Below are 24,064 nucleotides of genomic sequence, written 5' to 3'. Positions count from 1 at the left end.
CCGGCATCGGCATTCCTGGATTCTCCTCCATCCTCACTCATTGCGGATTAACGTGTTACAAGTCTTGCCAGTCACTATCTTGTTAGGACGCCAAAAAAAAAAGACCTCCCGGCAACTCCGGAGCGCCGATCAATTCTCTGATATTGGCAACTTCTGTCTCGGCGCCTATTCGTTGAGCAGGTCCTCGTCGAGACCCTAGTCTCCCCTAGGCAGACTCCAACGTGCGCTGAGACCCAACAATTTCGGTTCCAGGTCGTATGGTGAACGATATAAATATAAGCCCAGGTCCTACTTACAAATACAGGAACTAACTACATACATGATACAACAACAGATATGGAACCAAGATTGTAGATACACTATTACAAATTCCTTTGCGCCACATATAAAAGTTAAAACAACCCGGCCATAACTTTACGCATAAAAATACCGACAATAGATCACTTGTAGACGGTCAACGAACATCACCACTTCCAGATGCCGTTGGTGGGATCCGCGGTGACTTTAATAGCTCATTCACCAAGGTCGTCGCAATATCCTCCTCTTTATCTGCCGTCATGGTGGTGATGTCAGATGGCAGAAGCGCAGTGACTCTCAAAGTCAGATCAGGATTAGCACGAGTAGTGAAACCCATCTGATGTGCGAGTGAGGGCCAGTTCTGAACTATATAAAGAAGATAAGTTACTCACGTCGCCTAATTTCTTGATAATCCTCTTCAACGATCGTTCTTTAGGATCTGATGTTTGTTCTGATACCCTCCTGCCCACAGTTTCAGCTACTCGACGCAGATTTTGCGTTGGATGAGGAGCAGACGGTACACGGGTAATTTCGAACGAAGGATAACCTCCATAACCATTGCTAATCAATTGGGAAGTATCCGCCTGTGAATGTGGTGGCGGAGCTGTGGTAACAGATGCGGGCTCCTGTGGTGGGGGTGTAGGGAAAGGAGAAGCGTTCAACGTAGTCGTACCTGCGAGTGGGGTATGCTCATTCTCACGCAATCTTTGGAAAAGGAAATCCACCACCAAAGTCAAAGCGATGAGCATGGATACAGCAAAAGAGCGAACCGAAAACTCACGAATCACCACGATTAGCAAACATTTCGATCAGTCTCCTGTCTCTCTCTGCTTTCTCGTTTCGTCTCTCTTCCCTATCAGCTCTATATCTTTCCTTCTCAGCCTTGTACAACAATTTTGCAGCTTCGACCTGAGCTCTCAGGTCTTTAGACTGCCTACTAGGACGCCGCACGGGACGACTTGGTCGGGCTAGATTTGCGGGATGATGCATCGGCGGACCTTCGGGTACACGAGAGGGATACAGTCCTCTGAGTGGCAAGTGTTTAGGAACATAACCTCCTGGTAGAGGTGGAGGTCCTGGTGGTGGAGGTCCATACGACCCGTACCCACATCCATACCCATAACTACCGCGGTTCCAGCTGTCAAATGACGGAAGACGGTGAGGCGCATGAGTTTCGGAGGAGTTAACACCAGCATTCTTGGGGGCAGAGGCGTTGGTCGTGTTCACAGGTTCAGAAGTGGAAGTATTCGGTTTAAAGTTTGTGCTGGGGGATGTCCCAACCACCTGCCCAACAGCCCTGAACAAATTCCCCAAAGCCTCTGCAACCTTTCTGCCCGCCTCTTCGTCAAGGGAAGTCAGGCCATCTGCTACACTGCCAGCAGCCTCGTGGATGGACTCTCGTTGCCCTGGAGTCCAATAAGTGCCCGCCACAGCATTCTGTAAAATCTTCCTGACGCCTTCGGACAATTCAGGATGCGAAGCAATTACCTCTGTGAGTGTGGTAAGTAAACTAGCAATATCACTGGACAGAGAGGGATTCTCGAATCCTGACTCAAGAGAGGTTTTGTCGAGGGGTGGCAGGGGTGGATCCTCAGTTACCACGGTTGACCCAGCAGTCGGAGGGACAAGGACTGAGCTCGGTGCAATAGAAACGTTGGATGTAGAGCGCGTGGGAAAATATTTAGCGGAACTTTTGGGCGTGCTCTCGTCACCGATGGGGGCGACAGCGATGGAACTGCGACGCGATGTTCGCGACCCATGCGAGGTACGCGACTGATACGAAGCACGACTCTCGACAGGCTCAAATAAACCGCTGCTGGCCTGACGACCCATAACGTGAATGTCTGGCTTCTTCTCTGAACCTTGCGAGTCTATCACAGAGGCTATCGAAGAGACGTCATCGTCCTCTGCAACTGGTACATCCAAATTCTCCCCTTCCTCGACGTCGAAAGCACGGCCTTTGCCCTTATCCGGTCGAGGTGTTGGCGTACGTACAGAGGAGGTTCCAGAAGACGGGGGTGATTTCTGGGCTGAAACTTCTGCGTCGCTCTCCAGGACTTCGATAAAAGCGTGAACTGAACCGTCCTGTTTCTGCGCAGGGGGATTGCCCACATATACTCCTGCAAATGGGGGGAAATTCTGCCAGTCTTCGTCAATGTTAAAGGGCAATCCATCACTGAGGTTTGCACCGAAAGTATTCCTTGGATTTGTGGATCGTGGCGTCGTTGGTAAAGACTTTTCCGATTTGTCCTGACGCGCAGAACTGAGGTCCAATACCGTCAACTTCACCACGTCTCCAGGCCTCCATCCTCCACCTGTGTCTAAATCCTGATAAAAGTCCTCCAATTCCTCCTGGGTGCTCAGGGTCACCTCGTCGTCTTCCACGTCAATATACGAAACCGCTACTTTATCGAGTGGAATGTCGAAAAGCGAATGAATCTTGTCGGATAGCGCTAACCATGTCGGACGACTTTGGAAAGTAGCCCTCCGAGTGTGGGGATAACAAGTGAATTTGAAATGTGTAGCGCTTGAACTCATAGAGGAAAGAGAATAGGAAATTGTGTGCTGTAACGCTCGCAGTCGCCAAATGTTCCGTTTTTAGAAAAAGAAGTTGAAACTCCGCAGGATCGTACAGCCACATCTTATCTTATCACACGTTCACTTCGACTCTACAACCATGTCGCGCAATAGGGCTGGCTTCCCCGCTAAGTTCATTCCAGTCCAGCTACGCGTTGCTGCGCACCGCTGGTACTAGTCTTTGGAATGTTGTAAACCCGATATAAACATCTGTAGCGGCCAACTCGTGCCTAGCTTCAATCAATGCCCCTCGAAACACTCCACATTGCTATACAAGTTCCTGTCCACAGCGCTTGAATGAAATGGGAAGAACGGAATTAGGGATACAACTAAAAGGCCGAATGATTAGTACCTTTAGTTGCCAGCTGGAACGCCGTACGTGTCCTTTGGTCATATTTGCAGTACGACGTGAAGGTTTCTTGTGGATGTGCGTTCTGTAGGAAGGGCATACTCAGTGTCCAAGTCATTTGGACGAAGTACTGTCCTCCCTGCACATAAATCCATGTACATCTGGTGAGGGCGCTATTTGGAGACCGAGGTTTTACTCCAAGCATTTGTAATTCCCGCTCAACGAGTCACTTCGATTTGGGTAGACTCCAATTTGTTACTACGGATCACGTCCGGGAGGTTGTTGAAATATAAGTATTCGTTCGATGGCCCGGGAGTCCCCAATATTCATGCTCCCGAAGACTCTTTCGATTGTTTGATAGGATGTCTGCTACGGAGTCGTGAGTCTCTATGTTCTCGTGAACATTGGGTGAAGTTTCGATATACTAATGCTAGCTTGAACTTGGAACAGGCTTGCCACAGGTGTAAGTGATCCTTGCAGCAGCGGAACGAACACATTGCTCATTTGTACAAATCTACAGTACGTTGGAATCGCAGGTTTTACGGTCCTCATCTGGGACCATATTGATACATTCACTACCGAGGTAGGTCCCTATCCTCATTTTCAAGTATTCTAACCAGTAATTTTCAGGTGACATACATCTGGCTAGGAGAAAAGTCCCTTCGTGCGTGCTCGTCAATCTGCTCGACATAAGATCGTTGATTTGTAAAGATATCATTCGCAGTGGTATATCTCTTCCTGATTGTAGGTATCCGTTATACTCCCATGGTCGATCATCTGAGATACTTAATCACATAGAATCGCTACCTCACGCCCATTGGATTCATTATCAACCTTTATGGTTCGCTTTCCATTGCCTTTCAGCAGAGTACATTTGTATTCACCTATGGCATAGCTTACCTATCTCCCGTCTGGGATGAAACGGTACGTTTTTTTCTCAGTTGTTGGGGGTTGAGTCGTTCTCTGAACCGCCTTTGCAGATGTACTGCCATGGTTCATATCACTATACATCCCGCTCATTCAAAAATCCCCTCGCTGGCAGGTGTAAACGATTCGTCCGATACGAAGGTTCTATGACTCTTATCGGAATCGGTATTGTCGGTTTGATGATGCTTATACGGTAAGCAAGGCGCTGATCGTGGTCGAACGTCTCTCACCCAGATGCAGCATATACACGCTATACAATAAGCATAAATACATCGCTTTCGGAGTCGCGACCCTCTTCGGGATACAGGTCGGGATGCATGCGTGGTTGCTGACGAAAGGAATACGTGGGTAGACCATGTTCACATCGCAATCCTGGCTGAGAAGCGGTTTTCCCCCAGCGGTACACCATGTGAACGAGAACGTACACTGTCAGTTCCGGCCATGTTCATGTTCATGCCTGTTCCGTCGCTCTCACGCACTTTAACAGCCTGCACTATGATATTTGATGCGAAGTGAGTTTCTCCACCGTAAAGTTCCCTCAGAACGGTGTTTCACACGTTCCGTATTAGGTCCATAGGAGAAAAGGTCCTATCGGCGTCCACAGCATGGCTTCCTCTCATTTACGACACTACCGTGTTTCTCTTGACGCTGTATAGAACACTTCCTTTTGTCCGGAATGCCTCCCTATCCCGCGAACTTATGAAGCAGCTTCTCGAAGATGGGATAATTTATTACGGGTGCGGTCTCCGATATTTTATTAGACCGAGGTTGAACCATTGACGGAGCATTCTCAGTGTAATATTGGCCGTGGCACTCGCATTGACCATAATGATGATAGCTGCTGCCGATGGCTTGAGGAACGTCGCGGCTCAGTAAGTCCGACCATTCAAATCTTGCTCCCCGTCTAATAACATTGTCCTGCATCTTCACCAGACTTCAATTGTTGTGAGTATTAGCTTCCTTAATCCCGCAACTCCCCACATACTTAACGCTCGCCTTAGACTCTCGGTAAATCACTATAACACAATCGCTGTCGCCATGCGCCGAATCAACCATTGAAAACTCCCTTCCAGGTCACTATGATGTCTCGAATTACGCTCAACCTGAAGCAATATTCACGAGAACGGCTTGATAGTTGTGCGAAACTGCTAAGTATTGAGTTAAAGTCACTCCCAGGCCGCAAATCGAGACTTCTTTCAGACGATGTCGGCCAGCCACAGCCAGTCGTACGACATAATGTATGACTGTAAATTGTAGTAACTTTAAATTTTGTACGCGTTTTGTATTTATGGATAGTATGTTCCCTTACTGACCGCTGGGTACTCCAAGGATCGGCGGACAGCATCCTGGACGAAGAGAGCAAAAACGTGCCTTTTTCAACCCTGATAATCGGAATACGAGCCACTGACCGACGAAGTGGCCAGACAAATCACGCAAATTTGCTGAACACAGCGTAAAATAGCATCATCCAGAAAAGTGATGGCTCCTGTGAAGTACGGTAGACTGGCGAAACTTAGGCAAGTAATAGCCAGCATCCGGAAACGGTTGCGTTATCGTAAAAAGCAAAATGTGTATACATTTGCTAGCCGGATTCGGGTTATCTACTGTAGCTGATTATTTGAAGATCAAGTAACAAATTAAGGTCATGTTTACACAACAACTATAGCCATCCAACTTTGTCCTGACAGTTGCACGCTCCTGTGCCAGCGACTGCGAATTCAAATCCCCGCCAGACATATCGCATATGCCCATAATGATCATTCACTGACTCCTCATTGACCTCCATTCCAAGATGTTTCCTAGACCAAATTCAAGCTTCAAGATTCTGTTTGAAAGCCTACCGTGCATCCCGGCCTATGAATAGCAAATCCTCATCTACTTTGTTTTGCTCGTTTTGCTTTCGTCCTCTGTTTAGCCACCCGGACGCCACTGTCAGTCAACTTCGCAGCTTGAGACTGAGGAGGTGTAGCAGTGCCCTTAACCTGGGTAGCCTCGGTTTCTCCCTCCTCGACTTCCAAGTCCCGCGGCGGTGTTTTTCGTGTTCCTCTTTGGGTTACGCGAGTATGCGACGTCGATGAAGAGGACTCTCGCCGGTCGGTGAGGGGCACTCCAAGCTGAACACGCTGTATGGCGAGCGAGAAGGACGATCTGTCATTCACAATGTTGAGAGGCTTCACAACTCATGCTCACTTGGAAGACGTCCCTCTCGTCTGGGGATATTCAGCGCAGACGATTTGCTTAGTCTTGAAAATTGATCTATATTTCTCAGGAAGTAGATGTTTCACTCCCCGAGTAGGATAACCTGATAGGGACAGATTGTCTCGATACCAAAGCGTTTCGCCTGTGCTTCTAAAGCGAGTCGTTTTAGAATGCGATTTGATGCATGATGATCCGGGGGCATTGCAACGAGACAACTTACTGATATTTGACTGGAGGGAAAAGATGGTAAGTCGATTACCATGAACGTTTATAATGCTGGTACGGGAACTTACAAGGAATCAGACCATCCATGAATCTAACGGGAAGAGAAAATGATAGCGTCAGGTCGCTGTACCAAGGACAAAGAGAATCCTGTGCTACGCACAGCTTGACGGCCGTCAATGCACCTTTCTTTTGGGGGACAGCTGGTTGACAGGGCATTCTCGCCAGTTAATCCGTTGCACTTGTAAATGTTTGATATGGATTTTTACTCACAAAAAGTAACTGGAGGAATATAGTAATTTCTGAAAATGGAATCAATTAACATCGTCTGTTTCTCTTTTGTCCAGACGATATCTGTGCCAGCATCGAGTTTAGCGTTCCTCTAGCAAGGGGATCTGCTGGTTATCCATCGAACGCGTCGCTTTACGCGTGGGCCCTCAACCTAGCCTTCATCGAGAGAGAGTAGTGAGGTTCCTCCATGATCAGGTTCAACCTTTGAATGGGCGAAGACGCTGTTAAAGCAGATACAATGACGGAATATCTTGACAGGCATCGAAGGTGGAATATGCGCGCGTATGAGCTGTCGTTGAAGGCGTTGAACGAAAAAGTAATGGAGGTACTGTATATCGGTCACGTGCTAAAGATTCATGCAAGTTGTTCGGCACAACACCCTTCAATGCATGTCTTCCAATGCCCTCAGGTTGCGACTCCTCTGCATCTAGTCGTGCTCCTTGCACCTCCTTGCATTACGAGCACGATAATCACTACTACCAAGCCCAACATGAAAACGCGAGAAAGTTCGTTCGAATGGAGCCGGGACATTTCTTGTGGGAGTTTCTGCCCGCACCCCAAGATATCCCGGCTTCTGAATCGTTGGAATCAGTAGAGGTAGCGTTCAATTTGGCAGGATCTCGTGATCGTGAAGTGGACATGTACCCAGACCTTGTGAGATCTTACTTTCGTCTATGCAACTTAAGCTGACCAAGGTTTACGAATACCTAACACAGGTGAAAGCTTTTCAAGCGTACTGTCCTGCATTAAAATTCTGTGATACCCATCGCGATCCTGCATACGCAGGGTATGTGGTGATCAAACCCGACATTTCAAGGTATCACCGAGACTCGAGCTCCGTTGCTCCTGAAGGACCAGCTGAGAACCAGAAACTAGCGGCAGTCAACCTTGAAGAAGTGGAAATCATCGTCGAGGTCAAGATCAAACCTGGAGACGATGCCTTCGCGGACGAAGACGGTTGGCCATTTGAAGTGACTTCAACTCAAGGGCGAGACACTCGTGGACAAATCACAATGTACGCGATTGCGCAACTCGCTGACCAACACCGTACCCATTGCTTCTCTGTTCTGGTCGTCGGTACCTACGCTCGACTCATTCGGTGGGATAGAGCGGGTGCTGTTGTCACTTCCAAATTCAGCTATACGAGGACGCCATGGTTGGCAACATTCCTCCACAGGTACAACTACGCGAATGCAGAAGTTCGCGGCATCGACACTTCTGTGTACAGGCTCGATAATTTTGACGACAAGCTGATTCAGAGTTTAAAACAGGTGGCACGAGAAATGCTTGAAATCCCCAACACCGAGCCGCTATACGTCTTTGAGATCTACGGCAATACCACAGGCAACACTGCGAGATTTATTGGGTCCAGACCTTGTACCAGGAAGACCGGATATCTGACTGGACGATGCACTCGCTGTTACAAAGTGTACAACCCCCAAAGTAAAGAGGTCCAATTCATGAAGGATACGTGGGGGGTTGCTGCAGAAGGTGTCTTGGAGGAGGCCACTGTATACTCAAAATTGAGGGATGCCGGAGTACGCAACATCTTGACGCTCGTCGCAGCCGGGCACGTCCGTCACAGAGGATCGCAAAACATGCAGAACACGAAAACTCAGGACCATGCTAAGCAGCGTAACAATCGGCTGGAAAGTCTCCGCCATTGTCGTCTGGTTTTCGAGGAGTGTGGGAAGAGCCTCCGAAGATGCGAAACTGTCGGAGACATGATATGTGTGATGCGGGACGCTATTATTGGTGAGTTGTCGTCCTTCGTACCCATTCCGTTTGTTCTCAAACAACCCCGTAGCTCACAAGGATGCGTATGAGAAGGCAAAAATCTTGCATCGCGACGTCAGTTACGGGAACATCATCATGTTGTGGGATGGAAAGGGGGTTCTCATTGATTGGGACCTAGCCAAGTCCCTCGATGATCCACCCCCTTGTCAAATTGAGGGGAACGTGAGTGTTTAGCTTTTTTTCGTCGATGCTTTCCTTCATTACCACAATTCAGGGTACATGGCATGGCAATTTATATCAGCGAGGTTGCTTATGGCAAAGGAACCGACACCACACCTACTTGCGGACGACCTCGAATCCTTCTTTCACGTCCTCTCATTGCAGATTTTGGAGTACACTCAGCACTCCTTGACTTCATCTGATTTCGCGAATCACATCCAAGTGTACGAGGAAGATGGCTGGCTCAAGCGTTCGGCATTGCTCAGCCAAAGCATGCAATTTCTGGCGGTTCCCAATAGGATACTGCGTACTTTTTTGGCTGACCTGGAGGAGGTGCTGCGAGCTCACTATGAAAGAGAACCAGTGGTTGAAGACAAGATAGTCCTGGGGGAGTTTGAGGAGCTTAAGCGGCGATTTGTTGGGGACAAAATGTACAAGGATGCTAATGCGGCGTATGCTTCGTGGCAGTACCAGCGCGTCAAGTTACTGAAAGACCACAACTATGTTCTGCGCTGTTTCGATCGCGCAAGCGATGTGAAGCATGGAATGCCGGAAAAACTCAAGTTGAACAAGACGAGGAAACACTTAGTGGAGGACCTTTACGAAGCTAGGACCAGGAAGAGGGAAAATGATGCCTTTTATGATAGTGAGGATACAAGGTGGGGTGAGCAGCACTGGTTTGAAAAGGTGTCTGAGGATGAAGTTCCTATGTGGGAGTAGGGCTCGATCGCGCAGACATACCTGTGACGTCTGCAGGATCAAGTGGTGTAGAGCGATGAACGGAAAAATAGATTCAAGTTACTGGACTTTGGAGAGCGTCGGAGTTGGGCTGGACGAAAGCTTGTTGCAGAGGTTGATGGATCACAAAATCCCCAGGAGGCATACTGTATCGGGTTCGTCGGACGCAACGGGACCGACCGATATGTGGATGAGCAACGAATGTCATGTATATATCCCCTTGAGTTGATACATAGTATATTCAGCTGGAGATACCAATTTCTAGATATACCAAACACGATTAATATTAATATTGTTAGCCCGTCATGCACGGACCAGTAGGCTATGATGATGGATGAAGAAGGAAGTACCAGCCCACGTGACTGAGCCGGGTTTCGGAACCTTGAAATTTTAATGTAGGAGAGCCAGCCGAAGGAGATGCCCTTGTCGTTTTCGTTTTGGGTTCTGCGTACAGCCGAACGCGACGGTGACGGTAGGTTATCTCATCTCCTTCACCTCTGCTAAATAATATACAGAAACGGGATGAATCCTTCTTTCCGTTCCGTTCAGTACCATTTCCTATAAACGTCTACGGGATTGTGGTCGTGCGCTGTTCGTTCTCCCCAACACACCCTCTACACTCGCCTTCGCCACTATAAGGATGGCCGAATACTCTCATCTCTCCGAGATCGACTCACAGATCGCTCCTTTAGTTGAAGCTCTTCCACGGCTTGTAATTGACGCGAACTCACTCCCTGCTATCCGACAATTTTCTACAGAGGCTTTTCAGAAGGAGAGCAAGTTTGAGCACTTACTTCCGGAGAGTACGCCTGTCATTCTTTTGATGTGAGATATTTGAAATCGATTATCCGTTTTCTACGATAGGTTCGGAATACACAGTTGAAGATCATGAAATCGACATCGGGGAAGGGGTTAAGGTGCTCGCGAGGTCTGTAACACCCACTCCACGGACTGGTGAAGATGGAAAATTCCCTCTGTTATTCTGGATCCACGGTGGATGTAAGAGGATGAGAAAGATGACTTGCGTCGAAACCAAATAATCATTTTCGATCAGGTTTTGTTCTAGGAAGTCTTCATATGGATGATCATCGGCTAAGGATTGCGAGCGTCAAACTACGCCTTTCAATAGTCAACTGCCAATATCGGTATCGTAGTCGTGTCGCTATCTGGAGAGGCTAAGACTGATATACACTCAGTTTGGCACCAGAACACCCTTTCCCAACTGCGGTTGATGATGTGACTACCGCTTTGAAATATGTATGTGCAGCTCCCAATCCATTCTAAGGTCGGAATCCACTCACATAGTTATGAATACAATCAAGGTTGCTTCCCATCCGGACACTTTTTCCGCTTCGTTGAATAAAGGGTTCCTTATTGGAGGTCAATCTGCAGGCGCCAATTTGGCTGCGGTACTTTCTTGGATCGCTCGAGATAATCCCTTCTTCAAGGACACGCCACTAACCGGGCAGTTCTTAGAAGTTCCAACTGTGATTCACCCTCAGGCCATCCCGGAGAGGTGAGTTTCTTTCTCCCAAGCAAGCCTCCGATCTCATTTATTTGTTTAGGTATAAGTCGTCCCTCTTGTCCTTTGAACAGAACAAGGATGCACCGATATTACCTAGAGAGCTTATCGACAAGTTTTTGGGTCCGTCTCGGCCATTTCCTTTACCGAAAAAGGACTCGTTTCTCATTTTCAAATCATTGCTTTCGTCAGAATATTACAACCCACCGCCATCAGACCCAAGATACTCTCCTCTCCTCTTGTCTTCACATAAAGATCTACCCCCTGCCTTCTTCCAAGTTTGCGGAATGGACCCTTGGCGCGACGAAGCCTTTTTATATGAGAAGGTGTTAAAGGAAGCGGGTGTTCCTACCAGACTTGAAGTGTACGTCGCATTCGATGATACTTACACCGGACAGCATCCAACTCTCACATTAACAGGTACCCAGGTGTGCCTCACGGATTCCAAGCATCTTTCTTTAATATTAAGCAAGCTGCGAGATTGAGAGAGGACTTCAACGAAGGGTTGAAATGGCTCCTCGAAGTTGGAAAGCCGCCTTCTTAGTTGCATTTCAGCGTTACCTTTGCTCGATCCATAGTGTTGAATGTACAACTCTGCCTTTATGTTCACCTGGCGCATCGTACCGCGTTACTGTATGCGCTGCGCTGGTAAGTACAGGGTGACAGGTTTCCCTGGCTTTGTGAATTCATTAGGCCGTTATGAATAGTTCCTCTAAATGAATATTACCCTGATTAGATCGTGTACTCTACATTGCCACATCCGCGGAAAATCCATCAGTCCTCTCTCTGATCGTCTTCCTCTTCGATTCTCTCCCCGTCAGGTGCAACATTCATCACAGCGTTCTGCTGCTTTCCCAAGTAAAAGTTGGTCTGGAAACAAGCAGCCACCAGCGATATGACCGACAGCCAGAGCGCGGGTACAATCAGGTACCAGAGCGTCTCTTGATACGCCTGTATCGCACCCTGCCTCACGGGATGATCAAAGTCATACGCACGAATAGCTCGAATGTTTCCAAAAAATTCATGAACCTTTTCATCGCTGATATCTTCGGGAAGATACCGACGGAGTAAGATGGGCATATATTCCGACCATATAAGTGATGCAGATGCAGCGCCGAGAGCAGACCCAATCTTGGTCCACAACGCCAGAAGTGCCAACGTGAGGGCAAGATCCTGATGAGGAACAGAAGCTTGCGAGGAGACACGGGTTCCTACAACGCTACACGCCCCTCCAATTCCGATGAGGATTTGGGAAGCTATCAAAGCGAAGGATGATGTCGTCGCCGTCCTGTGGCCTCCAAGTATTACTGCGATGCCAAAGATCTTGATGACGAGGCCCACGATTTGCAGATACTTGTATCGATGGGTAAAGCGGTGGATAATACCAACAACAATACCGGAAAGAGAGAGGGAAATAGTCATGATGTTGTTGAAGTAGGTGACATTCTGTACTGACCAAGTCTTGACGATCAGTATGTAAGATTCAAAATAGAGACCACGCAGTTGCCCGGAAACTAGAATCGAGAGTGAGGTCAGCAAGTTGGCACAACTTCGACAGAGGTGTAAATGCCCACAGAAATAGAAGAAATCGATGATAACCGCCGATATGAATGTGCGGTTTACCAACAGACGCTTTGGTGCACTCGGTATTCGGGAAATGTATCTCTCGTACAGGATATAAGCAACCAGAGAGAGAGCGCCGAGTATCATCGCCAGAATAATTCGAGGATTTGCGAGACCTCCATTTGCATAATTCTTGGAGACAAATGGCAGCAACACAAGGCCCCAGCCGAGACCCAACAAAACCAAACCAATGGCATCAATCTCTTCCAAGTTATGCTTTGCCTGGCGGAACCAAGTCTTTTCGGTCCCGACGGCTTTAGCGACGACCGCACCCAAAAGACCCTCCCGCTCTTCCTCAGATCCTTCTAGCGCTCTTCGGCGTGCAGCATTACTGGAGGCGATGTTCACAACACCCTCCTTTTGAGCCTTCCGTTCGAGGTGAATCAGTGTTAAGATCGCGGGTCCAAGCACGATGGGCATAATTATCGCGAACATGGCGTAACCCCACCGCCACCTCTCTCCTTCGCTGAAAGCCTCCACAATTTTGCCCGAAAACCAAGTATTGATGACAAAAGGGAGGGAGAGAATGGCTCCGACAAATCCCCGCCATTCGAGGGTGGTCAAATCCCCAACGATTATTCCGTTCAAGAGATCCATTCCTGAGCTCCCTATTGAAACCAAAACAACTCCAGAAATGAACACCTGAATTGAGGGAGAGGTAGCTACGACGATGTAGCCAACGACATAGAATGCCAATATAATTGTATATGTGTATGGCCTAGACGTGATATCAGATAGCTTTGCGACGAAAGGTTTGCATACTGCGGAAACAATATTGCTAGCGATAGCTAGGGCTGCGAGCCCACTACTATGGGTGCCGAACGAGGAAGTGGCGAACGGAGCGTAATGAGATGTAGTCGCGCTGTCTAGAGCGTAAGCCCACGCACAGACAACGATGGAGATGCTAACGGCCCATAGCGTGCCTCTGCCTGCCTTTTGTCGTGTAGTGCGGTAGAGCGCTTCCATCCGGGTAACTCCCTGAGACTGAAAATATTCCTGCCCCTCTGGGTCAATGGTCCTGCGCTCATTAAAACCTCGAAAACCATCTGATTCGCTGACGGTCGAGACATGCCCTTCCACGGCGGATTCATGACTGGACGATATATGATCGGCTCCTCGACTGCGCGTGCATGCGGTGCAATTGAGATGAGAGGTAAAAATGCAGGCAAATGTGAGAACGTACAGATGAATAGCACCTCCAGAAGAGGTAGACATTGTCATCCCCGAGACGATAACAACTTCTGTTTAATTCCAGAGTTCAAACTTCGCCTGAGCTTCGGTTTTGGTGCATGACTCGCCTTCTCAGCCTAACAGACAGTCGAAATATCAGGTTCTGCGGAAGGTGAAGGGGAAACGAGAGTGAAGCGTAAACGGATGTGATGGAATGAGTGGAAGCATGGAACATATCAGATAAGATTTGACAGAACCCCGGGTGACGGAACTCGCCGGGCCCCGGCTTATGCATGATTGACGATCACTGCTCACTACAACCTTTGCTCGATTTTTTCCCCCTTTTCCTGACATGTAGTTGTCTACAATGACACAGAGAATAATCAAGAACGGTCTGGTCCCACGGTTTGAAGATAAGATGTTCATCGCAACCATCAAGGGCAAGATACAAGTATTTAAGTGTCATCTTTAGACCAGGCTTCAAGCTTCAAGCATCGGGAGCAACCAACATAAATGTACCACCGATAGGACTTCCAAGACCCGTGTCAGCAGCGAACTTGGCGATGTCGAACAACGATGTAGATGAAGTCGAGTTGACTTCTGTCTGCGAATTAAATTGCGGTGACTGACGGAAGAGGAGAAAGATGTATCTGGGGAAAAGTGACTTATCAGAAAACCGCCGATCTCAGAGCTGGGTGGTGAACGCACCTATGAGCGTCGGAACCTGCTGGCGGGGTTGGCTGGCGGAATTGCGTGATGGCAGGTGTATTATTTCGGAGGTTTCCACCAACGTTAACGAAGTTTCCTCCCAGGAAGTGGCGAATCTGGGCACTAGTGGGGTTCTGTGGGGTAGGTGCGTCGGGGTCGACTGTTGCTACTACGAAAGGACCTCGCCCAGCAACATCTCCCCTCACCGCAAACGAGGGAGGACCGGCGGTAGCTAAACATACTATGAGTGAGATCAACGCGAAATCGGGTGGGGGAGCATCTTAACCGTTGCGTGGGAGTTGAACGCCTGCGTGTAAGGTGATGGAAGTCCCGCCCGTCTGTGGCAAGGAGACCTCAAGCAACACTTCAGCTTCAAATTTGATGTTCAAGTCTTGAGGAATCTGTTTGAGGAAGGTGAGAACGAAACCACGCGAGAAGAGATAGCTCACGTTGGCTGCGTCGAACGCTCTTTCGACTTGTCTTCTATCCGTATCCTGTGCAAGCACAAGAGAAAGAAGAGGCAGTAGAACGAGGTATGAGAGTCGCATGAGAGAAGAAGTAGAAGGGATATTCAGGAACTTCGCTGTGGCTTATATGGGATTTACAAACCCGGTAGGAATGAACGATGCTTTAACGAGGTGCAAACAGAAGACTGTAAAATTCACAAGCATGGGAAAGGATGTTTCTCATGGGTGGGCCGAGGAATGAACTGTTGGGAAATAACGCGCGGCAGTGGTTATGGTTTTTTTCTTCTTCCAAAATGACCATCGAGAGTGTCTTCTCGTCGGGAAAAAGATCCCTGGTGCCTGGTTATAAGTGGGATGTGAGAAAAAAACATCCTTAAAGGGACGCCTATCTAAAGCGATCCATCAACAACGCGACATGTCCTCGTCGAAAGGCATTCGATGCGCGAGCGTGTACTGGAGAACGTCGGTATCAGTGTTCACAAGTGGGTATCAAGTCCTCTGGGCTCTAGGTCCTCACTACAGAAGTGTCTCCCAGGCCATTTAAGGACTTGAGACACATCATCACTTTCGCAGCGGCTTCAATGGCTGGAGGAATAAAGGACGATATTAGATATTCCTGATGACTTGGACGTATGCATATTGAGACCGCTGCCTACTGCGAGTGAGGATGATTGCTTGAGAATAGAGAAGATACTCGGACGAGAGGAATCAAGATAGGCGAGAGTCACACCAGGACGTAGAATTTGGTGTAAATAGAACAGTCGGTTCCTGGGTAGCTTGGGTCATTTTCATCTCCAGCAGAACATGAAATCTTGGACGTACGAAGCTCATCTACTTCTTTCGTCCTTTACCTCTTTTCTTCGGTGTGGTGACCGCCTCCGGCAGCCACTCATTCGCGGGAGTGGAGATACTAACAGATTCCTGTATCGTAGGTTTGATGGATTCTTGCCTGGGACCATCGGATTGGATCTCTTGTTGTCCTGCCAGGGCAGATGCTGCTGCGATTTCATCTGGACTAACTTCCTCTCCTCGTCGAATTCTAGCGGCAATCTCTGGGGTGATACGAACTCGGCGAACGTTGGTCTGGAATCCGGGTGCTACAACGACCTGAGTTGAATTGATCGGACGAAAATCTGCCTTGAACGTACCGCCTTTCCCAATACCATGCACTTTGAGTTGATAAGTCTTGTACCATTTTCGAGCGAACCAAGCGGAAAGTAGTAGTATTGGTGGGATACTAAGGAACGATTTGGTTTGAAGTAAAGCTGAGGTGAGAGTATCAGTTCAGAACGCACGTTATCCACAGTAGAGAAGGATATTCATCCAATGTTTGGGCAGACCTAGAAGGCATAGATGGAAGCCAAGGGCAGCAACGCGACTCGCGTACTTCAATGGCACGTGAGCCATATAATTTTTGCTCATTGTGGGAGTGGGCAATTCCCACTAGCCTCGCGTCCGACTTACTAATACACACAACCACTCAAAACATGTCCGTCGCTCGTTCCAAGCTCGTTCCAGCGCTAGTGCAATGCCTTGTACTGCTGAACTGGCCTTGAATACAATTTTCTCACATATGAAGACTATATGAATGTTTATCTATAGCTGAAGGGACTTGTGAGGGGGGTAAATAGTAGTGCTTTGCACAAAGGACGCATCACGACGCGCTGTGTCACACTGTGACATTGCCTGCTGCCACTCAAAAAAACTATTATTTAATGGGGTCTCATGAACGCGATACCCCCAAACTGAGTATGCCAGTCATGATTTTAATCAGTTTCGTGAAGATTGTTAAGATGAATATTGACAGAAATCGAAACTGATCGAGATATGGTTGTAATGGTGTGCATATCTCAGTCAATTTTACCTTTTAAAAAAATTCATCTTAACATTTTCAAGTAATGAATATTTAATGATTTATCATGAATTTAGCTGATTTCTAGGACGAGCCACGAACCCGTCCAAAAAGCGGACACTTTTCTAAGTTGAGCCAAATAGAACCAAATATAATTGACCGTCGCGGGAATTGCCCACTCCCACTCATTGTCAACGACGACACGGCGGTCCTGAAGCGAGTCACACACTGACTCTCTTGAGTTGACAACAGACCCATCGTCAGGATGGCTTCCATGGACCTTACTTCTGCTTCCTTCGACGACTTTAACACGCAACTACAAGGTTTAGCATTGAAGGCCACACGAAACTCTATGCTTTTACCTGCAGATATCTCATATCACCGTTCAATGGACTCCAGTTTCTCGAAAGACTTGGACCTTTTCTCCTCGCAGGTGCTCTCGTTAGCGAACAAGCTTGTGTCATTGGCTGGGACTGCCGAACTGTCTGGGAAGGGAAAAGGGAGATTAGAAGACGAAGACGACATTGTCGATAACTTTCATCCCCTCGTAGTGGACCGCATGGATCAAGTGTTGGAGAAGACGGTGTGTAAACTGTTCTTTGTGAGCTAGCAAAATGCTGATCGTACAAACTGTAGGATATATGTTTAGATGACTTTCTCGGGCGAAACAAAGCACCAGCCATTGCAGTTAATCCGAAAGCCCCTACCGCCATGAAAAAGGTTCATCGTTCTGTTTTAAGTCACCATATTATCCTAAGGTCGTTCATCTAGAAAACATCATCGAAAGGACAACTGGATCCCGTTATCCAACATGCCTCTCATCTTCCTAAACCTCAGCTTGCATTTAAGAGCAAACCTGATCATAGCGATACCCTGTGGCGCCCTTCTCTGTCTCACAAATATAACGCACAAGTTCCGTTGGGATATCAATACCACGATTCTGACTTCTCTATTGATGGGGATACTACTTTGTGAGCCGCTCGTCGCACTACTTTCACTCCCGTGACTTATCTTGTATCTAGGAGGTTACACCCGTATAGATACGAAATTACTCATACTCTATATCCATCGCATATGTTTCATCAGTCGACACCCATATCTCCCCAACCTTTCGATTCCACAACCTTCAAATGGGTTGATACCGTCGCCGAGTTAACTTCGATGATTGAAGAACTACGAAAGACACAAGAAATAGCCGTGGACTTGGAACATCACAGCTACCGTTCATATAGCGGTTTCCTATGCTTGATGCAGATTAGCTCGAGAGACCAAGATTGGATTATAGACTTGCTTACGTTAAGAGAGGAGATGGAGGTCTTGAACGAAGTTTTTACGGATCCTAAGATCGTGAAGGTATGACTTCTCGAAACAATTTGCAGCGCTGTGCCACTGACATCTTTTCCCAAGGTTTTACACGGTGCCGAAAGTGATGTCGTATGGTTGCAACAAGACCTCAATCTTTATATAGTAAACCTATTTGATACTTTCCATGCCTCAAAAGTCCTTGGTAAGAGGTTTCACCTTTTCAAAATACCTCTGAAGTGACTTGATTGATCAGGTTTCCCCAGACACGGGCTTGCAAATCTTTTGGAAATGTATTGCGACTTCATCCCTGATAAACGTTACCAATTAGCGGATTGGCGGATCAGGTAAGTTCAAAATACTCTTGACTCTCCGCGCAATTTTAATCATCGTATGGAACAGACCCTTACCGGAAGAGATGTTTGATTATGCCCGGTCTGATACACACTTCTTGTTGTATATTTACGACAACCTCCGGAATGCCTTACTGGATCGTGCTCGTTCGATGACAATGTCTGATGAACCGAGTATGATTGCCTCTTCATCCAAAATCGATCCTCTACATGCCCTTGTCAGAGATGTACTAGTTCGGTCGGAAGAGACGGCTCTTCGTGTTTATGAAAAGGAGATCTACGATGCCGAGAATGGGTCCGGTAGCTCCGGATGGGATACGTTAGCAAGGAAATGGAATAAGGCGAATCTATCCAATAGCGTGTCAGCAGCCGTGATTCCTGGCATGCAGAGAGAGGTTTACAGAAGAGTCCACATGTGGCGAGACCGGATCGCCAGGGAGGAGGATGAAAGCACACGGTGAGATACTTTCACTTCGTGTAGGGCTCAGTTTTCTGACATTTCATTTCAAGTTACATTTTACCGAATCATTTCATCTTCCAGTTCGCTGAACAACCCCCCGCAGACATGGCGGCATTATTGCGGGTTTTTACCTCAGTTCCTCCTGTCATACGGCGTAGGGCTAGGGAACTTCTGGATGCAATTCGCCAGGCTGTTGCTTCCCAGCTTCAAGACGAAACCCTTCCCTCCACTTCTTCTGAGGAAACACGCAAGGAGGAGCTGGTTTTGACTGAAATTAATGAAGTTGTTACGGACAGCACGCAAGAAGGTCTGTTGTGGAACAGTCGTATGTTTATTTACTTCTCTCTTCATTGTCTACCAGCTAATCCGTCAAAGCCCACGTATCGACGACCAATAATCTAGTTGCCACTAAATCGTCCCTGTTCTGGCCAACCACAAATGTTACGCGCACGCGAAACTCTCTCATCGCAAAGTCCAGTGCATTATTCAGGAAATCTAAGTCTCCTCTTGTAAGTTTCCTGGATCCACTCTCCATGATTTGAATTGGACATACCTTACATCTCCAGAGCATCCCCACATCTGCGCAGAAACGTAGATTTAGTGAAGTCCTATCTCGCATTCATAGTTCGTTCGTTATTGTACCATCTGCAACTACTGCGACTAAGGTATCCCTCACTGTTTGTTGCCTTGAACATGATGTCTGACTTTAATACCTCAAAAGATCACCATCAATCCGGATGAAACGGTAGCAAGTGCTTCAGGTGATCTTGATGAACACGAGGGTGTCTTGCCGGCTAGCGTACAACCAGAAATCCCTTTCATTCCAGCTTCACAGCGCACGAAGGATCAAGTTATGGAAGACGACAACATAGTGGTCGTTGGACAAAAAAAGCAGAGAAAACGTAAACGAAACGCGACAGGAGTAGATGGGGAGCCGTCAAGAAACGAGTCAGACACGCGGAAAAGAAAAAAGACGAAATCTCCCGTTGCCGACGGACCTACCGAAATCGATGGGCCCTTCGACTTCAACTCTGTACCCAACGTTTTAGACGAACCTTCCCCTGCGGTTCCCATTGTCAGGAAGGGAAAGGCGAAGACGACCAAAGGTCAGATGCATCTCTAAATCGATACCTAAAACTCGTCCACTCACATCCACCCGTGTCCTCGGAACAGACAAGCTGTTTTACGGCAACTTCCCAGCGCCTCCCAAGGCTCATAGTGAACTCAGGAGTGCCAATAAATCGCATACGTTCAAGTAGGTCTACACGCTACACGCTTAGTACGTACCATCTGCGGCGAGTAGGCTCTATGCCCTCACTTTTTTTCTTGGATAGCGTGAGTAATCAGAACCAGTCAGACGTAAACTTGTGAGAGCAAATGGCCCCAAGGACCCTCAAAATTCCCAGCGGTCGATTAATGACTCCGTTTTCGTGGCGAAAAGTGCCGAACGGCTATTTTGTACCTCGGAGTTCAATGTCCGGGCAGCCGGACTTGGTCGTCCGACAAAAATAATGGGCTATAAGTAAAATGACGATTTTTATTTTCCCCATTCGCCCCACCCACCTCTCGTGCTCATTATCACGAACGACATGGATCAGTCCAATCAGCCCGTCCTAACCACTCCTTCGGAAATGACGATAACCGTTCCCTCAGTAATCACTACTAACACTCACCCTCTCCCCGAAGTCAAGGTTGATATTGAGCATATGCCTGTTGATGACGATCCAAGGAAGTGGTCGGACCTTCGAAAGGTAAAGAAAACCTCAAATATATGCGCGATTCCTTCTTTTCATATTTTATCACCTGGTTTAGGGTTTTGTACTCCTTCAAGTTTCGTTTGGCACAATGATTGCAGGTTTATCAGGCAGCATTCAAAATCGCGAGTTCACCTTTGTTCGTAATCTTTCGACAACCTATTCTTATGCAGCATCCCGCGCAACGCGCCTGTAGCATCCATTGCGCAGATGGAAGTGGATCTCAATGCTACCAGTTCCCAAATCAGTTTGACTCTCGCGTTATTCATTCTCATTCAAGGTTGCATGCCTTTGATGTGGAGCGCTATCAGCGAGTTCAAAGGAAGGAAGGTGCGAGCGTTAGGTTTTCTCGATAAACCCAAGCTTATCTTTTCTATATGCTCGTCCCTCCGTCCAGGTCGTATATGTCTCCTCACTTTCGATATTTTTCGCCGCATCTATGGTGGTCGCAAGAAGCAGCACTATCGAATTGTTCGTCTTTCCGATCCATCTTAGAATTATTATCATTAACAAAGCTGTGGTTTAGAGTGATTGGTTTCCGATGCTTTCAAGCAGCAGGGCACGTCTCGTCCAAGCATTTGATACCGTCATTAAACTAACATTTCTCTTCCAGTTCGAGTGCTGTCATGGCTATTGGCGCTGCGACTCTGGCGGATATATTCGAGCCCGAAGTGCGAGGCACCAAGGTGACACTCATCGTCGTATCATATGTACTGCCGTTCTGAACCAACTTGCATTAGATGGGTATCTATTACATGGCTCCACTTCTAGGTCCCTCGCTGGGACCGATATTAGGTGGCGCATTGACCACAGGGTTTGGGTGGCGAGGACCTTTCTACTTCCTTGCGGCCACGGCAGGACTCGTAGCTCTGTCGTTTCTGTTCTTTTTCAAGGACACATTTCGTCGTGAACGCAGTCTGGCATATCAGAAAGCGCTGAAGCACAGACTGCGTGAAGAAATGCACAAAGACACGGAAGGGAATCGGAAATTAGTTTCGAGCAATCGAGAGGAGCACAAGGAAGGCAATACGACTGAATGCGACATCGAAAAACAAGAGGAGATGCAGAAAATAGCAAAGGATGTGCTTCCTGTTGTGAAGATCTCCTGGAAAGATATGAGTCCTGTGAAACCGCTTTGGCGCATTTTTCGTCGGACAAATAACTTTTGTATTCTCTCCGCATCCGGTACGCCTTAACCAGTATCTCTTTGTCTATCATTACAGCTGAACATTTGATAGGTCTCATATTTGCGTTCTGTTTTGTTGTCCCCTATACGACTTCTCGAGCACTCGGAACGTATTATCACTACAGCGCCATCAAAATCGGCCTGGTTCTCTTGTCATTTGGACTAGGTTGGTTCTTATTGTTGCTTTCGGTATCCATGTAACCAAGCCCTCCAGGAAACATGGCCGGGAGCATTCTTGGTGGCCGCTGGTCCGATTATCAACTGACGAATTTGAAGAGTGCGAACGGAGGCAAAGGATACCCAGAAGTAAGTTGTTTGATCTTTCCCGCTTCAACCTCCACCTAATCTAATATCTTTCACTCTGCAGATGAGATTGAGAAGCACGATACATGGTAGTATCTTATTTCCTCTCTTTGTTCTTGGATTTGCCTGGGTCTCAGACAAACACGTTCACATTGCTGCCACTGTCGTGATGCTGTTCGCCTGCGGGTTTGCGGTGATGTGAGTATTCTATTTAATTTTCTCTTAATTTGAATCTTGCTAATAAGCGTCGATGTTTCAGTTTTGTGTACACGAGCACCTTGGCATACATTGTTGACTCTAATGTTGGTCAATCGTCGACTGCTGTAGCATTGAATAGTGCATTTAGAGGGATTGCGGCGTGCATTATGATTGAAGTTGCTGTTCCTATGCAGGTCAGTGCAGCCCCTTCCTTCCTTTTGGTGACTTAACCCTGACACTCACTTACAGGATGGATTGGGTGAAGGTGGGCCGTCCTCGTGGTTTTAATTTCGTTCGTTTTGTCTGAATTCCCCAGGATGGATGTATACTATCTTTGCGGGCCTCATGGTTATTTGCGGGTTTCTCATTCTCATCGTGGCCCATAAAGGTAAGGAGTGGCGGTTGGCGGCTGAGGAGCGTGAAAAGCAGTCTGAGGCAAAGCCGTAGAGGTAATTTAGATCCATCCTTTCTTTCTCAACGATGCCATATAGCATATAGACTTCGCTTTCGTAGATCGATCAATTACATGTATTCTAGATTCGCTTCTCTTTGGTCCATGTACTAATTTATAGGTTTTTTTTCGATGTTTGGATTCGCCCTAGAACCTGCCTCATTTCTGGTGGTCGTTTTCGAATCTACGTCTTGGAAGGAGGCAATTTCCGCTCCGGCGGTTGGGTGACGAGGTTGGACGTGCTGAGCGCTCAGCCAACAACTACCTGCTGCTCCACCACGACTCCACGGCGCACGAACACCGTTAACGTTGGCACGAGTTGACCACAGCGGCGTCCATCAACCCACACACGGCCCTGTAAGCGCCTAGCTGGAAGTAGATTTTTGCTTGTGGGAGGCCATATTATTATTCTGAATCAGCTCACCGGATTCACCGCCTGCCCTTCTGCCTTCTAGCCCTGACTGTCTCGTAGTCTCTCGTAGTGCTACAATTTCAGCTAAAAGCTTCACATGAATCTGTGCGCTGCTCGCTTCTTGCGCCACTGCTTCGGTGAGTCAACAATCATTCAACATCAGCGAAAATCCGGCCACGCTGCCACGCCGCTGTATACCTCGGGATCCATTGTCTGGACCACAATCCGAGGTACCGGGTGGCAGGGCCATTTAATACAACTCGAGGGTTTGTAAGACTATCGCGACAGTGTCGCGATCATATTCGCAAGACTGTCGCCCACGGAACAATTCGTTGCCACACCTGAGGGTGTTTTCAACGAGTTGTGCCCAGTTGCAGCGAGTTGGGGGGGCGTAGTGAGGCATTGCGGGAGATGTAGTGCGTTGAGAGAGTTGTGAGCAGTTTTGTAGGTTTGTAGGGGGTTTTGAGGCGTAGTGAGGTGTGGTGGGAGTTGCAGCGCATCCAGAGCCTTGTGGCCAATAACGGTAGTTTGTACAAATCATAGCTATCAGAAGGGAGTTATAACAAGAGGTCACCAGAACCTCAAAAAAAATAATTATATCAGTGCTCACAACGAGAAATGGAAATTTATATCAGATTCATTGTAAATTACATACAAGCACAGATATATATACACTAGACTACATGATGTAGAATAAATTCTCGGAGATGTCCTGCTACCACGTCCAGATTAAGTGACGGCTGCGAA

General features: G+C 47.6%; 12 protein-coding genes across 12 annotated transcripts; 7 read left to right on the top strand and 5 right to left on the bottom strand.

Annotated features, from left to right (window-relative positions):
* Positions 1-256: 256 nt before the first annotated feature.
* On the bottom strand, positions 257-2,862 carry E1B28_012716 (uncharacterized protein). The gene is made up of 3 exons (XM_043157851.1): positions 1,079-2,862; positions 690-1,002; positions 257-634 (listed from the first exon to the last, which is right to left on the bottom strand). The coding sequence occupies exons 1-3, from the start codon at positions 2,833-2,835 to the stop codon at positions 455-457; spliced, it is 2,250 nt and encodes a 749-aa protein (XP_043005219.1). The 5' UTR covers positions 2,836-2,862; the 3' UTR covers positions 257-454.
* Positions 2,863-3,275: 413 nt separating this feature from the next.
* Positions 3,276-4,300, top strand: E1B28_012715 (uncharacterized protein; the record flags this gene model as incomplete). The annotated part of the gene is made up of 6 exons (XM_043157850.1): positions 3,276-3,387; positions 3,468-3,602; positions 3,674-3,686; positions 3,744-3,806; positions 3,854-3,887; positions 4,266-4,300. The coding sequence occupies exons 2-6, from the start codon at positions 3,586-3,588 to the stop codon at positions 4,298-4,300; spliced, it is 162 nt and encodes a 53-aa protein (XP_043005218.1). The 5' UTR covers positions 3,276-3,387; positions 3,468-3,585.
* Positions 4,301-4,505: 205 nt separating this feature from the next.
* E1B28_012714 (uncharacterized protein) lies at positions 4,506-5,209 on the top strand (the record flags this gene model as incomplete). The annotated part of the gene is made up of 6 exons (XM_043157849.1): positions 4,506-4,578; positions 4,638-4,662; positions 4,720-4,887; positions 4,945-5,022; positions 5,084-5,095; positions 5,152-5,209. 6 exons carry the CDS (start codon positions 4,506-4,508, stop codon positions 5,207-5,209), a joined length of 414 nt encoding a protein of 137 aa, XP_043005217.1.
* A 994-nt stretch (positions 5,210-6,203) lies between these two features.
* On the bottom strand, positions 6,204-6,896 carry E1B28_012713 (uncharacterized protein; the record flags this gene model as incomplete). The annotated part of the gene is made up of 6 exons (XM_043157848.1): positions 6,204-6,273; positions 6,341-6,499; positions 6,570-6,579; positions 6,643-6,665; positions 6,735-6,774; positions 6,845-6,896. The coding sequence occupies 6 exons, from the start codon at positions 6,894-6,896 to the stop codon at positions 6,204-6,206; spliced, it is 354 nt and encodes a 117-aa protein (XP_043005216.1).
* A 365-nt stretch (positions 6,897-7,261) lies between these two features.
* On the top strand, positions 7,262-9,011 carry E1B28_012712 (uncharacterized protein; the record flags this gene model as incomplete). Its single annotated transcript, XM_043157847.1, has 4 exons — positions 7,262-7,516; positions 7,579-8,617; positions 8,670-8,821; positions 8,874-9,011. The coding sequence occupies 4 exons, from the start codon at positions 7,262-7,264 to the stop codon at positions 9,009-9,011; spliced, it is 1,584 nt and encodes a 527-aa protein (XP_043005215.1).
* Positions 9,012-9,091: 80 nt separating this feature from the next.
* E1B28_012711 (uncharacterized protein) lies at positions 9,092-9,785 on the top strand (the record flags this gene model as incomplete). Its single annotated transcript, XM_043157846.1, has 2 exons — positions 9,092-9,477; positions 9,539-9,785. 2 exons carry the CDS (start codon positions 9,092-9,094, stop codon positions 9,783-9,785), a joined length of 633 nt encoding a protein of 210 aa, XP_043005214.1.
* Positions 9,786-9,972: 187 nt separating this feature from the next.
* E1B28_012710 (uncharacterized protein) lies at positions 9,973-11,676 on the top strand. The gene is made up of 9 exons (XM_043157845.1): positions 9,973-10,028; positions 10,106-10,359; positions 10,421-10,555; positions 10,611-10,701; positions 10,753-10,813; positions 10,879-11,072; positions 11,122-11,201; positions 11,271-11,442; positions 11,499-11,676. The coding sequence occupies exons 2-9, from the start codon at positions 10,197-10,199 to the stop codon at positions 11,620-11,622; spliced, it is 1,020 nt and encodes a 339-aa protein (XP_043005213.1). The 5' UTR covers positions 9,973-10,028; positions 10,106-10,196; the 3' UTR covers positions 11,623-11,676.
* Positions 11,677-11,725: 49 nt separating this feature from the next.
* On the bottom strand, positions 11,726-14,103 carry E1B28_012709 (uncharacterized protein). Its single transcript, XM_043157844.1, has 5 exons — positions 14,000-14,103; positions 13,885-13,942; positions 12,653-13,821; positions 11,806-12,592; positions 11,726-11,754 (listed from the first exon to the last, which is right to left on the bottom strand). The coding sequence occupies exons 2-4, from the start codon at positions 13,920-13,922 to the stop codon at positions 11,853-11,855; spliced, it is 1,947 nt and encodes a 648-aa protein (XP_043005212.1). The 5' UTR covers positions 13,923-13,942; positions 14,000-14,103; the 3' UTR covers positions 11,726-11,754; positions 11,806-11,852.
* Positions 14,104-14,358: 255 nt separating this feature from the next.
* E1B28_012708 (uncharacterized protein) lies at positions 14,359-15,127 on the bottom strand (the record flags this gene model as incomplete). Its single annotated transcript, XM_043157843.1, has 4 exons — positions 14,359-14,521; positions 14,580-14,811; positions 14,866-14,980; positions 15,029-15,127. 4 exons carry the CDS (start codon positions 15,125-15,127, stop codon positions 14,359-14,361), a joined length of 609 nt encoding a protein of 202 aa, XP_043005211.1.
* A 750-nt stretch (positions 15,128-15,877) lies between these two features.
* On the bottom strand, positions 15,878-16,397 carry E1B28_012707 (uncharacterized protein; the record flags this gene model as incomplete). The annotated part of the gene is made up of 3 exons (XM_043157842.1): positions 15,878-16,143; positions 16,195-16,283; positions 16,342-16,397. The coding sequence occupies 3 exons, from the start codon at positions 16,395-16,397 to the stop codon at positions 15,878-15,880; spliced, it is 411 nt and encodes a 136-aa protein (XP_043005210.1).
* A 766-nt stretch (positions 16,398-17,163) lies between these two features.
* Positions 17,164-20,272, top strand: E1B28_012706 (uncharacterized protein; the record flags this gene model as incomplete). The annotated part of the gene is made up of 12 exons (XM_043157841.1): positions 17,164-17,481; positions 17,535-17,618; positions 17,670-17,869; positions 17,921-18,251; positions 18,306-18,405; positions 18,457-18,547; positions 18,603-19,010; positions 19,064-19,338; positions 19,389-19,522; positions 19,580-19,678; positions 19,735-20,119; positions 20,187-20,272. 12 exons carry the CDS (start codon positions 17,164-17,166, stop codon positions 20,270-20,272), a joined length of 2,511 nt encoding a protein of 836 aa, XP_043005209.1.
* Positions 20,273-20,602: 330 nt separating this feature from the next.
* E1B28_012705 (uncharacterized protein) lies at positions 20,603-22,901 on the top strand (the record flags this gene model as incomplete). The annotated part of the gene is made up of 13 exons (XM_043157840.1): positions 20,603-20,764; positions 20,826-20,892; positions 20,964-21,097; positions 21,165-21,238; positions 21,294-21,326; positions 21,381-21,453; positions 21,508-21,952; positions 22,006-22,119; positions 22,168-22,259; positions 22,321-22,454; positions 22,516-22,648; positions 22,704-22,719; positions 22,771-22,901. 13 exons carry the CDS (start codon positions 20,603-20,605, stop codon positions 22,899-22,901), a joined length of 1,608 nt encoding a protein of 535 aa, XP_043005208.1.
* Between the last annotated feature and the right edge of the window lie 1,163 nt (positions 22,902-24,064).

The sequence above is a fragment of the Marasmius oreades genome, chromosome 8 (assembly GCF_018924745.1).
Source record: "Marasmius oreades isolate 03SP1 chromosome 8, whole genome shotgun sequence".
Taxonomy (NCBI): Eukaryota; Fungi; Basidiomycota; class Agaricomycetes; order Agaricales; family Marasmiaceae; genus Marasmius; species Marasmius oreades.
Note: the sequence above shows the minus strand (reverse complement) of the source record. Positions and strands in the feature narration are given on the sequence as shown.